The sequence below is a fragment of the Protopterus annectens genome, chromosome 6.part0, assembly GCF_019279795.1.
Source record: "Protopterus annectens isolate FY-2018-M chromosome 6.part0, PAN1.0, whole genome shotgun sequence".
Taxonomy (NCBI): Eukaryota; Metazoa; Chordata; order Ceratodontiformes; family Protopteridae; genus Protopterus; species Protopterus annectens.
In genome coordinates this window covers 792,684,533-792,699,916 of record NC_056737.1, presented here as the reverse complement: position 1 = coordinate 792,699,916, position 15,384 = coordinate 792,684,533, and the positions used below count along the sequence as shown (strand labels likewise).

Sequence of the window (15,384 nt, the reverse complement as noted above, 5' to 3'; positions counted from 1 at the left end):
CTCGGTAAGGAAAATAAGGTTGTAGTTCAGGTGCTACACTAGATTGCTTTGACAGCCATCTAACATAAATGAAGTGGTTGAGCTTTTGCAAAACTAGATAAGCATGAAATTTTGAACATGCAAACACAATTGCCAAAAGTTCTTTCTCGATTTGAGCATATTGCATCTCACTTTGGATAAGAGTTCTAGATGCATAGGCTACTGGTCTGCTCTCTTGAAGAATAATTGCACCAAGACCAAACTGTGAAGTGTCATAGGAAAGAGTTACTAGTTTACTGACATTGTAGTATCTTAATGTAGGCGGGGTGGCAATTTTCGGCATAAGGTCCTCAAATGGTCTCTGGTGCTGCTCTAACCAAGACTATGCAACATTTTTGCGCATCAGCTCTTTCAAAGGCACTGTCAGCTCATTGAAGTCTGGTATAAACTTGCCCATATTTGGTTAACCATACCAAGAAAACGTTGGAGAGCTTTAACATTATCTGGTGCTGGCATCTCAAGAATGGCTGCTCGCCTAGATAGGTCTGGTCGTACGCCAGTCCTAGTAAATAAATGACCTACATATGTAACTTCCGGTAATCTGAATTTACACTTCAGAGGACTGAGCTTCAAGTTCACAACATGTGCTCTGTCTAGAACTTTCTTGAGGTTTCTGTCATGTTCTGCTTCACCATTGTCTCTGACCAATAAATCATCTACTCGATAACCCCAAAAAATGTGCTCCATTGCACGCTGAAAGACTTCACTTGCAGAATTTATTCCAAATGGCATCCTGAGAAATTGAGTACTGAATGCAGTTAGTAATGATTTGCGATCAAGCATCACTTGCCAAAATAAACTCTTTGCATCTAAGAAAGAAAAAACAGTGGCATTCAGTATCAAGGCTGCAACTTTCTCGACTCATAGGATGCTGAGGTCTCTTTAATGCTTTGTTCAAATCTCTTGGGTCAATGTATATTCTGATTTCATCTGAGCCTTTTTTTGTGAGCTGCTACCATGGATGACACCCATTCAGTAGGTTCTGTAACTGAACAAGTTACAACTTGAGGCACCATTTTATCCAACTGAGCCTTGACTTAGTTCTGCATAGCTATCCTCTTGCTGGTCTGACCACTGGACTGACCTCTGGGTCTAACTTCATAGAATACACAACTGGAAATTTGCCTAGCTTGTCATTGAAAACATTAGCATATTCTGAAAATATAGCGTCAATGATGCTGGAAATGGGACATGCACTTATATGATGGGCTTCTTTGGTAAAGGAAAGCAAATTTTTTCTCAAACTGTCTCTGAGACCCAATAATGACTGCACAGGTCTTCGGACTACATAGGATAGTAAGCTGTAACTGTTCCCAGCCAAATAACATGAAAGCACTACTGAACCTTCGGTTTCAATTTCTTCACCTCCATAAGCAGCAAGTTTAGCGCTAATGGCCACATCAAGTTGCTCAACAGCTCTCACTTCAGCAAATGTTTCTGCTAAAATAATATTACACTTTGAACCAGTATCTACTTTGAGCTCTGTGGGTTTATGACTATCAGGGCAGTACAAAACACTTCATTCTTTGTCAGTAAATCTACTGCATTAATCGTTCCACCAACTACTGACACACCATTCACATCAAAAGTATACTGCAATCCTACATGATAAACCTGCTTTTTTAAGTGATCTTTCTTTATAACTGAGTGAGGTTTACTTGATTTGCAAAACTTTTGAAAATAATTTCATTTTTTTTACACTTGTGGCATTGCTGACCAAATACTAAGTACTTTTCTCTTTTAGACTCATGGTTCACACCACAACTACAACAGTTAACAATAAAGCTTGATTTGGGTTTTGCTGACTCACTATTGCACTGCACTAAGCATGACCATTTTACAGAACTAGTCTCCTCCCAGGAAATCCCATAGGAACTGCAGCTACCATGTGCTTAGGCCAGCTTATGCTAGCCACATGCTGCATGCTGTCTATATTTGCTGTGGAGCCTGTTGAAACCATGCTCTTATCACTTGCAAGCATAGTTGTGTGGCCTTTCTGTAACTTCATGGATTTGACAAATCTCAATAGTTTTATTCAGCATTAAATCACTGTCGGGAAGCAAAATCCTTTTCACTGCAGCATTATTAATACCATACACAAGCCTGTCTATTATTAACTCATCCTTTAAATCACCAAACATGCACATTTTCGGGTTATTTCTCAGATCAGTGATATAAGCTGCAAAAGTTTCTCCTGGCTTTTGATCTCTTGTGTAAAACAAATGCACTTCTAATGTACTATTTGTTTGGGGGTTGCACATTTCTGTAAATTTGCATTTCAAACACTGGGGATCCTCCCTTGATTTAGCCTGTACAACAATATGATTGTTTCCCCCTCTCCTTCAAATACTGCAGGTGCACATGCAAATTAATGCTCTCTCTTTCAATGATCTCTGATCCTGCTAGATTGAGCAAAATGAATGCCCTGGTACATACATCTTCATCAAAATAAGCTGCTTGTATGAAAATACCGTACTCTTGCTCAAATATTCACCAGTTCTCTGCAATATTCTGATCAAATACAAGTGGACCTGGTCTGCGAAATGCCTCTGCCATATTAACCTATAACAGTGAAGGCTTCTGCAAATATGCATGAGCACACACATGTACATATGCCAGAAATTTATGCCAGTACTTGTAACTATGCCCAACAGCACAATAAGCCTCTGAATAACTGAACTTTGCAAACTAAGTCTCCTAGGTACAAGAATACTCTTGAAATCACTGTACTCTGAGAAATCACCTCTTAGCAGTGTAAGAAACATTTCAAAATAACTGCACTGTGAGAATAAACTGGGCAGAAGAAGCTCAGAGTAAGAAATATTTCAAACTAACTGCACTTTGCGAATAAACAGTACACAGCACAATGAAACTCTTCCAAAATGGCTGCACTTTGCTAAGTAACTCTATATAGTGTAAGAAACACACTGTAATGGCAGCACTCTGTGAATAGACACACCCAGCACAAGAAACTTTTTGAAATAGCAGTACCTTGACTGCATTTCACAAAATACTTGCACTTTGCATACAATAAACTCTTCGGAATAAATGCACAGCAATAAACATACTGTGAGCACCTTTACACACTTTGAGATACTTCAGATAACTTTAGTTATGCCCTGAATAGGGTTATTCAATGTGAAATAGTAGTTTATGCCAAAACACAGTAATTCACCAAAAAACATGCAATTGCCTTGCTTTATTTATGCTTAATGTGCCCTTTTAGCCCTTTGTTATATTTGTTTTGCCCTACTTTTCTTGTGCTCGTTTTACTATAAACATGATTGCTTTACTTTAAACATGCTAGATTTGCAATTCCAAGGGAATTTTGAACCCCTTATGTGCTTTTCTGATAATCATTCTATCAAATACCTTAACTTCGAACATTTAGTTTAATAAGCTTTTTGCTGCTTTCGTTTGCTTAATAAACATTTCCGTGCTATTCGTTTGCTCAGTAATGCTTTCTGTGCCCTTGTAATGCTCTGTTTTATTTTTTTAATAAAACAAATCATTTGTGCAAGTTTTCATTACCTATAGTTCATTTCTGGGCCTTTTCTGCAATATGTTCACTTAATATACCTTCACTGTTAACTCTGCACCTCGCAGCTCTGAAAAACCAGTGTCTAGAATCCCAGTTCTGAAACTATGTCACTTGTCTGGTCAGGATAAAACAGACGAACATTCGTGGGTTCTGTTCAAGCAGCATTATTATGGACAAACACAGCAGGACTGAGGCTTAGTAACTTTAACTTAGATAAACTTATAAACAAACTGACTATCACACTCATAAAAGTTCACACTCTGGCTGCACTCTCAAAATGGCACTGACGAAGCTAGCACGTGCTTGCTATTTATATGCATGTGCTCTCCCTGGAAATGCTTCTTAAAGGTACAACACACACTATTCTACAGGCGTGGAGGGTGTGGGGGGCTTGCACCCTGCAAAAACGTTAAATAAAACAAAAAAAAAAAAATTCAAATTTTTTTTTAATGTTCGATTTTCTGAAACTTGTCATATTTCATCAGAAAATAACATAAAATGAATCTAAGCTTATTGTTTAATTGGTGTGGTGAGCAGGGGATGGATTAAGTAGTTACCTAATCCATTTAAGAAAACTGGAAACACTCAGGTTTTCATTTACTCATGGGAGAGTGTCTGCTTGCAACTGTATCTGCTATTTTAACTCTTTAACTAACAGTAAGTTGTCTGTGGTCCAAAGGGGTAAACCCTAGAGGATCTGTGCCTTTTTCAATTGCTGCAAATTGGAATCCGGAGAACTGGGAACAGGTCCTACTATGCCTGGCTAGTGCACTGTAAGGGTCTCGCTTCGATCCTAAGTAGTCTTGTGTTTTTTTCCAATGTAGTGTGCTTTACATTGGAAGCATACTGCAATATAAACCACATTGGGGGGGGGTCTCACAGTTTAAAAGGTCTTTTATATGAATAACCAGCTGTTGGGTGGGGAGATGTACCATGGGAGTTTTGAAAGATAAAATCACACCAGTGGCATTTCCCACATTGGTGCATGCCTGGGGCTGCATCAAGGGTGTGTTCCTGCAATCTCTTTTCTGATATGAAAGTGGCTTTGAGGGAGACTCATTTTGTAGAAGAATTTTTGATGGCTTCTAAGGATTAAGGCTAGCTCTGGGTGCTCTGCTATGAGTGCTCAGTTTTTAATGAGGATGTCTTTGATGCTGGTGGAGTCTAGAGAGATGGGCAGGGGAATCCTGGGGTGGTGTTCAAGCTTTTGGGTGGAATCAGTCTTTAAGGCTGGGTGTTACAGGGTTTCTCTCCTTGTGATTACCACTCCCTTGACTCTGGACACTAGATCCTTTGAGTAGTGCCTTCCCAGGAAGAAGTCCTTGAGGCGCATGCATTCGAGGTGGAAAGAATATTCCTCACTAACATTTCTGCTTAGTCATATGGACTGCCCTTTCATGATGTTCCACTTCATGAAGGGGGGGGGGGTGCTGGCTGTGGAAATCAAGGTAGTTATTTCAGAAGGTGCTCTTTCTATTGAGGGTGGCTTTGAACGTCTTGGACTGGGGATGCAGACTTAATTCCAGATCTAGAAACTGGTCTTGGGTTCCTCTTCCTGAAACTGTTAACTATAGGAACCAGATGTTGGCTTCAATTTCAAAATAACAAAAGTTTAAGTTTTTAAATAGTTGTTTTAGTTGCTTATACTTTTGTGCTTGTGGCATTGTTGTTGTTGTTGTCGTCTTTCGGCTTTTCCCGGTTAGGGGTCGCCACATCGGATCTCCGGTCCGCTAATGATTGGCAGTAGATTTTCACGAATGCATTATGAAGTTTAAATATATATATATATATATATATATATATATATATATATATATATATATATATATAAACAGTGGATATAAAAAGTTTACACACCCCTCTTAAAATGCCAGGTTTTTGTGATCTAAAACATGAGACCACAATAAATCAATTCAAAACTTTTCCCACCTTTAATGTGACCTATAACCTGTACAATTCAGTTGAAAAACAAACAAATCTGTTAGGGGAAAAACTATAAAAAATAAAAAACGTACAATAAGCTGGCTGCATAAGTGTGCATACCCTTAAGCTAATACTTTGTTGAAGCACCTTTTGATTTAATTACAGCATTCAGTCTTCTTGAGTAGGAGTCTATCAGCATGGCACATCTTGACTTGGCAATGTTTGCCCACTCTTCCTTGCAAAAGCACTCCAAAACTGCCAGATTGCGAGGGCACCTCTTGTGTACAGCCCTCTTCAGGTCACCCACAGATTTTCTGTTGGATTCAGGTCTGGGCTCTGGCTGGGCCATTCCAAAACTAATTTTCTTCCGGTGAAGCCATTATTTTGTTGATTTGAATGTATGCTTGGGGTCAGTGTCATGTTGAAAGGTGAAATTCTTCTTCATCTTCAGCTTTCTAGCAGACGCCTGAAGGTTTTGGGCCAAAAGTGACTGGCATTTGGAACTGTCATAATTCCCTCAACCTTCACTAAAGCCCCAGTTCCAGCTGAAGAAAAGCTACCCCAAAGCATGATACTGCCACCATCATGCTTCACCGTGGGGATGGTGTTCTTTTGGTGATGAGAAGTGTTGTTTTTACACCAAATGTACCTTCTGGAATTGTGTCCAAAAAGTTCAACCTTGGTCACATCAGACCACAACACATTTTCCCACATCCTTTTGGGAGACGATGTATTTTTTTGCAAATTTAACTGGGGCTAGATGTTTTTCTGTGTAAGAAAAGGCTTCCGTCTTGCAACCCTACCCCATAGCCCAGACATATGGAGAATATGGGAAATTGTCGTCACTGATTCACATCTAGATCAGGGGAGGTCATCGTGCCTCTTTACTCATCCCTCATCAGGCCCATAATTGAGTACAATGCCCCTTTTGGGATGTACCTTATCAGACACCTGCAGCAACAGGAAAGACCCCAAAAGTACCTCACCAAGAGGATCAAAGGGCTCAAACAGATGCCATATGCTGCCCGGTTAAAGAAACTCCAGCTCTACTCAGTGGCATACCACCTGTTCAGAGGCGATCTGTGCCTGACGTATAAAGCCATGTCCAACCTGGAATTAATGGACATGCTGCACCTCAGAAAATCCAAATCCCATCGAGCTATGCGCTCGAGAGACTTCAACCTCAGCACTGAAATAAATAGGACATGCTGGAGGGACAGATTCATAACCCAGAGGCTCCCTTCACTCTGGAATAAAATCCCAGTCCAGGTTAGGCAGAGTCCCTCATTGACTCTCTTCAAGAGGAATCTTGATGAGTGGATGGGAGATCGTAGGTTTACCCTGGGTATCACTTCTGTGTCACTGTTAGACAGAGGCACAGTATACTAACCTCGAAAAAGGGCATAGCAAAATAAATTTAAAATGGGTGGTGAAAGCCAAACACATTCTGGCTAGGCTTATAAATGCCCTAGGGCAGATAGCCTAGTATGAACCTATGAACCTATATAGTACAGAACCAGTACTTGCCAAAAATTCCTCTAGATCCTTCAGTGTTGCTTGTAGGTCTCTTGGCAGCCTCCCTGACCAGTTTTTGTCTAGTCTTTTCATCAATTTTGGAGGGACGTCCAGTACTTTGCAATGTCCCTGTTGTCCCATATTTTCTCCACTTTTTGATGACCGTGGTATATCCAATGCTGTGGAAATTTTTTTGTTCCCTTCTCTTGACTGATAGCTTTCAACAATGATCCCTTGGATGCTTTGTAAGCTCTCTGCAAACCATGGCTTTTGCTGTAGCAGGCAACATAGGCTACACACACACACACACACATATATATATATATATATATATATATATATATATATATATATATGTATACATATAAATATATATATATATATATATGTGTGTGTGTGTGTGTATATATATGTATATATATATATATATATATATATATATATATATATATATATATATATATATATATATATGGACCCCCTTCAAATTCAAAAGTTCAAACTTTTAAAAAGCTGGTTGCATATGTGTGCAAACCCTTAAACTAATACTTTGTTAAAGCACCTTTTGATTTAATTACATCATTCAGTCTTCTTGAATAGGAGTCTATCAGCATGGCACATCTTGACTTGGCAATATTTGCCCACTCTTCCTTAAGAAAGCGCTCCAAATCTCTCGTATTGCGAGGGCATCTCTTGAGCACAGCTCTCTTCAGGTCACCGCACAGATTTTCTACTTTATTTAGGTCTGGGCTCTGGTTGGGGCATTCCAAAACTTTAATTTTCTTCTGATGAAACCATTCTTTTGCTGATTTGGATGTATGCTTGGGGTCATTGTCGTGTTGAAAGGTGAAATTCCTCTTCATCTTTCTAGCAGACCACCTGAGGGTTCTGGGACAAAAGTGACTGGCATTTGGAACTGTTCATAATTCCATCCACCTTGACTAAACCCCAAGTTCCAGCTGAAGGAAAGCAGCCCCAAAGCATACTGCCACCACCATGCTTCACCCTGGGGATTGTGTTCTTTTGGTGATGCAAAGTGTTGTTTTTGCGCCAAATGTGCCATATGGAATTGTGGCCAAAAAGGTCAACCTTGGTCTCATCAGATCATAGCACATTTTCCCACATGCTTTGGGAGATGTGATGTATTGTTTTGCAAATTTTAGCTGGGCTTGGATGTTTTTCTGTGCAAGAAAAAGCTTCCATCTTGCAACCCTACCCCATAGGCCAAACATATGGAGAATACGGGAGATTGTTGTCCCATGTAGTACACAACCAGTACTTGACAGACATTTCTGCAGCTCCTTCAGTGTTCCTGTAGGTCTCTCGGCAGACTCCCTGACCAGGGTTTGTCTTGTCTTTTTATCAATTTTGGAGGGACGTCCAGTTCTTTGCAACATCACTGTTGTCCCATATTTTCTCCAATCTTTGATGACTGTTTTCATTGTGTTCCATGGTATATCCAATACTGTGGAAATTTTTTCTACCCTTCTCCTGATACCTTTCAACAATGAGATCCCTTTGATACTCTGTACGCTCTCTGTGAACCATGGCTTTTGCTGTAGCAGGCAACTGAGTAAATGTCGGAAAATCCTACTAGGACAGCTGAACTTTATTTGGGGTTAATCAGAGTCTCTTTAATTGATGGCAGGTGTGTACCCAAGAAGACTGAATGCTGCAATTAAAGCAAAAGGTGCTTCAACAAAGTATTAGTGTAAGGGTGTGCACACTTATGCGACCAGCTTATTGTACGTTTTTTACTTTTTATATTTTTCCCCCAACAGATTTGTTTGTTTTTCAATTGAATTGTACAGGTTATAGGTCGCATTAAAGGTGGGAAAAGTTTCAAAATGATTTATTGTGGTCTCATTTTTTATATCACAAAAACCTGGCATTTTAACATGGGTGTGTACACCTTTTATACCCACTGTATGTGCGTGTGTGTGTGTGTATATATATATATATATATATATATATATATATATATATATATATATATATATATATGAATGTAATTACTTCATCACTAAAGAAATATTTTCCTTCCTACAACTTGAACTAATATAGATGCCCATTTCATACTGTAATAAGACAAGTTAATGTATGTGCTGTACAAACATTGCCACACACCCAAGATTGTACATCCCTTTCCAGCTGGGTTTCTGTCTCACAAAATCATGAGAATGTAGCAATTTCTGAGCAGCATACACAACAGTGTTACTCCTGTCACATAGTGTTAAAATGCACTCTGTATAAGCACTCACAATATGGTATATCATGTTAAAACATGCTATGATTAATACAGGTGGCAGGTGACGAATATCACTGGAAGTGTTTTAAATCTTTCAAAGATGTTACTTAACTCTGATGTCTACCGTTTACTTTGCCAACTCTTTGTCAGTGTACTGCTGCTATGACAGACTCCCAGTCCTACTGAACTTCTCAACAGCATGCTTCTTCAGTTGATATTAAGTCTGCTATCCTTTTACTTGTCAGTGATGCATCCTTACAGTGTGGTTCAGTGCAGCAAGATATATAACCATTATGTTCCAACTGTCCCATACATTACACATTTTAACATCAACACAACTGCCATATAATTAAAATAAATAATGTATCTTAGATATAAGACATAAAGGACAAATGGTGAGAAGTCTATTACTACTTTAAATGGTACATGGCATACTAGATCTTTGCAAGATAAACTGATATTTTTCCTGACATGCTTGGGGCTTTAAATCTACCATCTGGTGTAAATGTTGTTCTGGCTATGGAATACAGTTCTGTTCAAATATATGATTTGCAGCTGTTGCAGACTTCCCAGTTACTTATTAATAAATCTGATTATAAGACCCATATTTCAGTCTTTAACAAGAAGGCTCTCTGTTCACATACTTAAATAAAATTAGCTACTAAAGCACCTGTAATTTTCTTAAAAGAATCAAATCAAGAAATTTTGGGATGAATACTGACATTCTGCGTCCATACAACTTAACTGTGATACCTTCTTTCAAAACTATATAACACATAAAAGTGCCTTTGCATCTTTTAAAATTACACTTCCACACACTTTGAAACTGCTTTATGATTAAATCTAATGTATTTTTGTTTAGATGTACTGCAATTTTTATCTGTCATACCTTTTGCCAGGGGTTGAACTGGATATCAAGACTGAGCAGATTTGATGCATGCTTACAAAGAACTCCAATTTCTTCTTTAGTCTGTGTAAGTTCGTTAAAACTCAGATCTAAATATTTCATTCTGGTCATTCCTTTAAAACCATTAAGGGTTGTCAAATGATTATGACTTGCATCCAGATATTCCAGGTTAGGCTACAAGTTAAAAAAGAAGGTCATACTTCATTTTCTGTCAGCTTTTGCTTTAATATTATTATAAATAGAATACTAACTTAAATGGAGATATAAAACAATTCAGCTACATACATAGATGCTAAGTGCTCATACAAGGACAGTTATGAGAAAATCCCCCCCCCAAAAAGCAAAGCAAACAAAACCTCCCAAAATGATTAATAAGTGCCACACAATTAGTATACTCAGTATCACACATCAAAACCTAAGGTCGACCACAGGTTCTAGTTTTAGACCAGGTACTTGAGATGATTATTTCAAACAGATATGGCTATAGTTTAACAAATTGTACATTTCTGAAAACTCATTTATTGCGGTTGGTTTAATGAACCCATTTAATAAACTTCAGCATATCAATTTCCATTAGTCTATCACTAGAATTCTTAAGCTGAGTATACTACATACTAGGGTAACATAAGTCCCTTCTGATAAATGAACAAACAGTGACATTTATTCGCCAGGTATTCAGACTCATTGAAATGTGTAGCAGTATGTATCTGTTCACTGGGTATTACATCTTACAGGAGTCATCCACAGGAAATTATGGGAAAGACCCTTCTGATTCTAGTTAGAGACATGTCTGGGAAAAAATTCCAAAACTACTAGTATAAGAAGAGTATGCAGTAGGCATTTTTTCATATATTTCACTTTACTTGGAGAGTTTTCCAACCTTATTGATCCTATTTTACATTCATGTTTATATATCTGGTAAAAAAGTAAGTATGCAGAAACTACAGGCATTTTTCACTTAACACATAGGCATAGTATTCACAGTGAAGAAAGAAAATGAATGAAAATACTGGATAAATTCAATTATTTTTCCATTACTGGTCCCTACGGAACTGCAGATATGGCTCTTATATCTGAAAAATGATCAAGATGTAGCATTCTCAGACATTTTGCCAGAAGAAATACTGCTGTAAAAAATCTATCTAATGCTTAAAATAACTGAAAGATCACAGGAAGGGTCAGGATAAGTTGTATTAGCAAAGACTATGGGAAGACAAAGTACAGTTGTGTAAAATCTTACCATAACAGTAGATGTCCCTCTCTTCACTTTTGCAGTATTCTTCACATTAGGGATCTCATGCAAAGGACAGCCCAATCTCTGTCCATTATACCAAAGCTTTTAGATCTTGCATGTGCCATACATCACATATATGCTCCCTGCACAGGACACAGGTCATAAAGGTAATGTATGGACACAGTTACTCAGAACTGAATTGCCCCAGAAGACAGTAATCTCCACGGGACAAAAAAGGCCATGCACATCCAGAAGGAGAAAATGCAGATGGAAAATGGAGACCCTCAGCCAGAAAGGGATCCAAAACAAAATCGAAAACAAAATCCAAGGGAAAAAAAAAGGTGGTTGGAGGAAGGGAGCGAAATTTGCAACAGTGAAGAGAAGGATGTCTACTGTTATGCTAAGATTTTACTCAACTGTACTACAGTGTTTTCTTCAACATCACTGTTACAGTATTCTTCACAGTAGAGAGAGAGTATAAAAGCTCAAGAAAAGGACTGGGGGAGGAAGGTTGGGAACAGCCTTAAATAAACCCATGCAGAATGGCTCGAGCAAAACCTGCTCTCACCCTAGAAACTATATCTAGTTTATAATGCTTAGTAAAGGTATACACTAAAAACCAAGTAGCAGCTTCAAGGTTGGAATTGATGTCCAGCCCCTTGAAGAAAGCACCAGAAGAGGCAACAGTCCTAGCGGAGTGAGCTGTAACAGAAGTAGACATTTGCCATGAAAATAATAACAAAAATAAATGGCCTTACACATCCAGGAGGAGATGGTATGCTTAGAAACAGCTGAATGCAAAGTCCTGGGATGAAAAGAAACAAAAAGCTAGTCAGACTTATGAATGGCCTTAGTTTTAACCAAATAATACCCGAGTTGTCTGTGCAAACCCAAGGTATGTAGGACCCTCTCACTAGCAGACTGAGGAGAAGGAAAAAAGGAAGGTAGTTTTACTATCTGATTCAAAGATAATTCACTGAAGACCTTGGGCATAAAAGAAGGATTAGTACGAAGGGACACACTGTCCCTGTGAAAAAACAAAAAAGGATGGATGGCCATAAGGGCTTGAAGTTCAGAAACCCACCAAGCAGAAGTAAGAGCAAGTAATAAGACAGTCTTCCATGTACAGTGTTGCAGGGAATCTGAGCCTGGGTCAAGTTTTCTAAAACAAAATTAAGGTACAAAAGAGGAGGAATAGGCTTCCTTGGGGCCTATGATGTAAAGCACCTTTAAGAAACTGTCTCAAAGCAAGAAGCCAAAGGAGAATTCAAGGGCAGACAGGCAGAAATAGCTGACAAATGGACCTCTACAGAAAAATAGGCCAAGCCAAACTCGCACAAATAAGACAGACCCAGGGGGATCCCGTCTGAAAAAGGACCCTGGTTACAAGCTTGGTACCAGACAGGAAATCTCTTCCATTAGGACATATAAGACTTTCTCAATACAAGTTTTCTTGTCTCCTGTAAAAACTCTAAGCATGTCCTCAGAAAAGAGGTGCTTAAAAGGGATCAAAACCCTATCACCTACAGTGTCAGCTAGAGAGTGGACAAGTGAGGATGGATGAGTGACTCCTTGCTCTGTGTGAACAGGTCCAACAGGTGAGGTAACTTGTGATGATTGCCCCAGGCCAATTGTATTAAGAAAGGAAAACAGTGCTGTCTTGGCCAAAAGGGTGTCATTAAGAAAACTTTTAGGGAGTCCAGCTGAATCTTCTCCAGGACTTTTGGAAGTAGAGGAAGAGGAGAGAAAGCAGAGGAAAACCACCCCCTTCCAAGGGAAAGGGAGGCCTTCCATTTTCCCCACCAGATGGCATGGTACTCTGGAAAAGAAAAGAGGAAGCTGCCTGTTCAGGGCCGAGGCAAAAAGATCTATCTGAGGAATACCCCACCGATGGACTATGTCCAGAAACACGTGTCTGTGAAGCATCCATTCAGAAGCCTGTGTTTTGGACCTGCTCAAGGTGTCAGCCATTAGACAGTGCTCTGAGGGAGTATACACTGAATGAAGAGTTAATTGATAACCGAGAGCCAGATCCTAGGCTTCAACATACAGAGAAGGTAAAACTATTTGCCCCTCTGCTTGTTGACATACCACACCACTGTGGTTTTGTCCATGTAAACCCTGAGAGGGCCTGGAGAGTGCATGGGGTTAAAAGCCTGAAGGGCCAGAATCAGAACTCTCATCTCTTTGATCTTGATATGGCTAACCTCTAATGGAAAGGCCAAAGGCCTTGAACTTTCAGATGACCACAGGAAGCCCACCCTCCAATGTCTGAAGCATCAAGTAAATAGTTCTTAAGAAGGAACCGGAGGCTGAAAGGGCAGGCCTGTGTTCAGCAAAGTTGCTGACTCCACCACTCAAATTCCCATTTTAGATAAGGAAGGAGAAAGCACACTGAAATCCAGATGTGGTAATGCTGAAGACAAACTGACTTGAGGTACCACTGAAGCTTAGGGATGTGCAGTCTGGAAAGAGGGAGCATTGGAATAGAAGAGGTCACGAATACAAGGGCTTGAAGAAACTCTCTGGCTGGAATAGCAGGCAGAGGAAGAAGAGACTGGAAGAAAGCTGTCAAGGACAACACTGGCGCTGTCTGAATCCTACAACTCAAATACACATGATCATGAGAGGGAGTCAGGGCCAGACTTCTGAAAGTTGATAATGAACCCCAGACTTTGGAGAAGAGAGATGGTGACCCTGTAACAGGCAACTGGGAGAATGCGCCTGAATGTGCCTGAAGTTTCAGGTCATCTAGGTAAAGTAAAAATCTAAATGCCTTGGAACCTACAAAAGGCAATCACAGGAGCTAGGCATTTTCTGAATATCCTTGGAGCAGTAGAGAGGCCAAATGGCAAAGCAAAAAAAATGAAAATGAGAGGAAGAAATAGAGAAACAAAAAACAAATGAATATGAAGCTGTTAGAGAAAATATATTTCTCATGATCATCCTTCACAAAATGCATATTAACTTATTAACTTAGTTTTTTTCACAAATGAGTCAAACAAAATGTTTATGTTAAAAACATTATGTAGTATAGATGCATGATTATGCAAATCGCAGATACCAAAGTTGTAGTTTTTAAGTGTTTTACAACTGCATTCGAATATCAAGCTATTAACAAATGTCTAAAGATAAACAGATGAAGGAGTTAAGGGATGTTACTATGATCAACAGAGTCTGGCTCTGGGAGAAAAGGAAACAATGTGAAAGAGATGTTATTGTATGCAAGCTCTGGCCTCCCCAGGCTGGGGATGAGTAGTTACAAGGAATGTAGGGGAGGTAGCATCATGTGCTGGTACTGAAAGATACAAGGTCGATAAACAAAACAGGTTGCTAGGCCAGGTGGTTTGTGTTCTTAAAACATTATTGTTGTTAATAAAACATGGTTAAGTGTTCACATGCAGCACTAAACGAGAAGCACAAGGGTCTGCAGAGACCCTGTTTGTTAACTAATATGAAACGTCAGCATTCTGCATGCATGTTACTGATAAGAAGTAGTATATAACAGTTAGTTATGTACTCACCATAACGATCGATGTATGTGGTCCATCTCGCCTACATTCATTACTGATGGTTTGGAGCTGAGAATCGGCTCCGACTCGGCCGACTATTTTCTAGCACAAAGTCTCTAATTGGCTGGGCTAACCCAGGATGCACCTCACCCCAACCCCCAGATCTTGTTTGCATACATCGCAATCACTCCACATACACAAACCTCACTAAGAGGAATATCATCCACCAGGAAAAAGGAATAAAAAACAATTTTGAAGGGTCTCAGAGCAATTTTCCTCCAAATCCTTCAGGAAGGGGGCAGGTGGGAGGGTACGTAAGAATGTAGGCGAGATGGACCACATACATCGATCGTTATGGTGAGTACATAACTAACTGATGTTATGTGGTCCTATCTCGCCTACATTCATTACTGATGGGACAGTGTCCCTAGCACCTCTAACCTGGGAGGCTCATAGGAAAATACT

At 39.4% G+C, this 15,384-nt stretch overlaps 1 protein-coding gene across 1 annotated transcript in view; it reads right to left on the bottom strand.

Annotated features, from left to right (window-relative positions):
• The window catches only part of LRRC9 (leucine rich repeat containing 9), a 3,097,114-nt gene that overhangs the window by 1,289,766 nt on the left and 1,791,964 nt on the right, over positions 1-15,384 (bottom strand). The window contains exon 18 of the mRNA XM_044073581.1: positions 10,156-10,347. Coding sequence (XP_043929516.1) covers positions 10,156-10,347 — 192 coding nt within the window. The remainder of the gene's footprint in view (positions 1-10,155; positions 10,348-15,384) is intronic.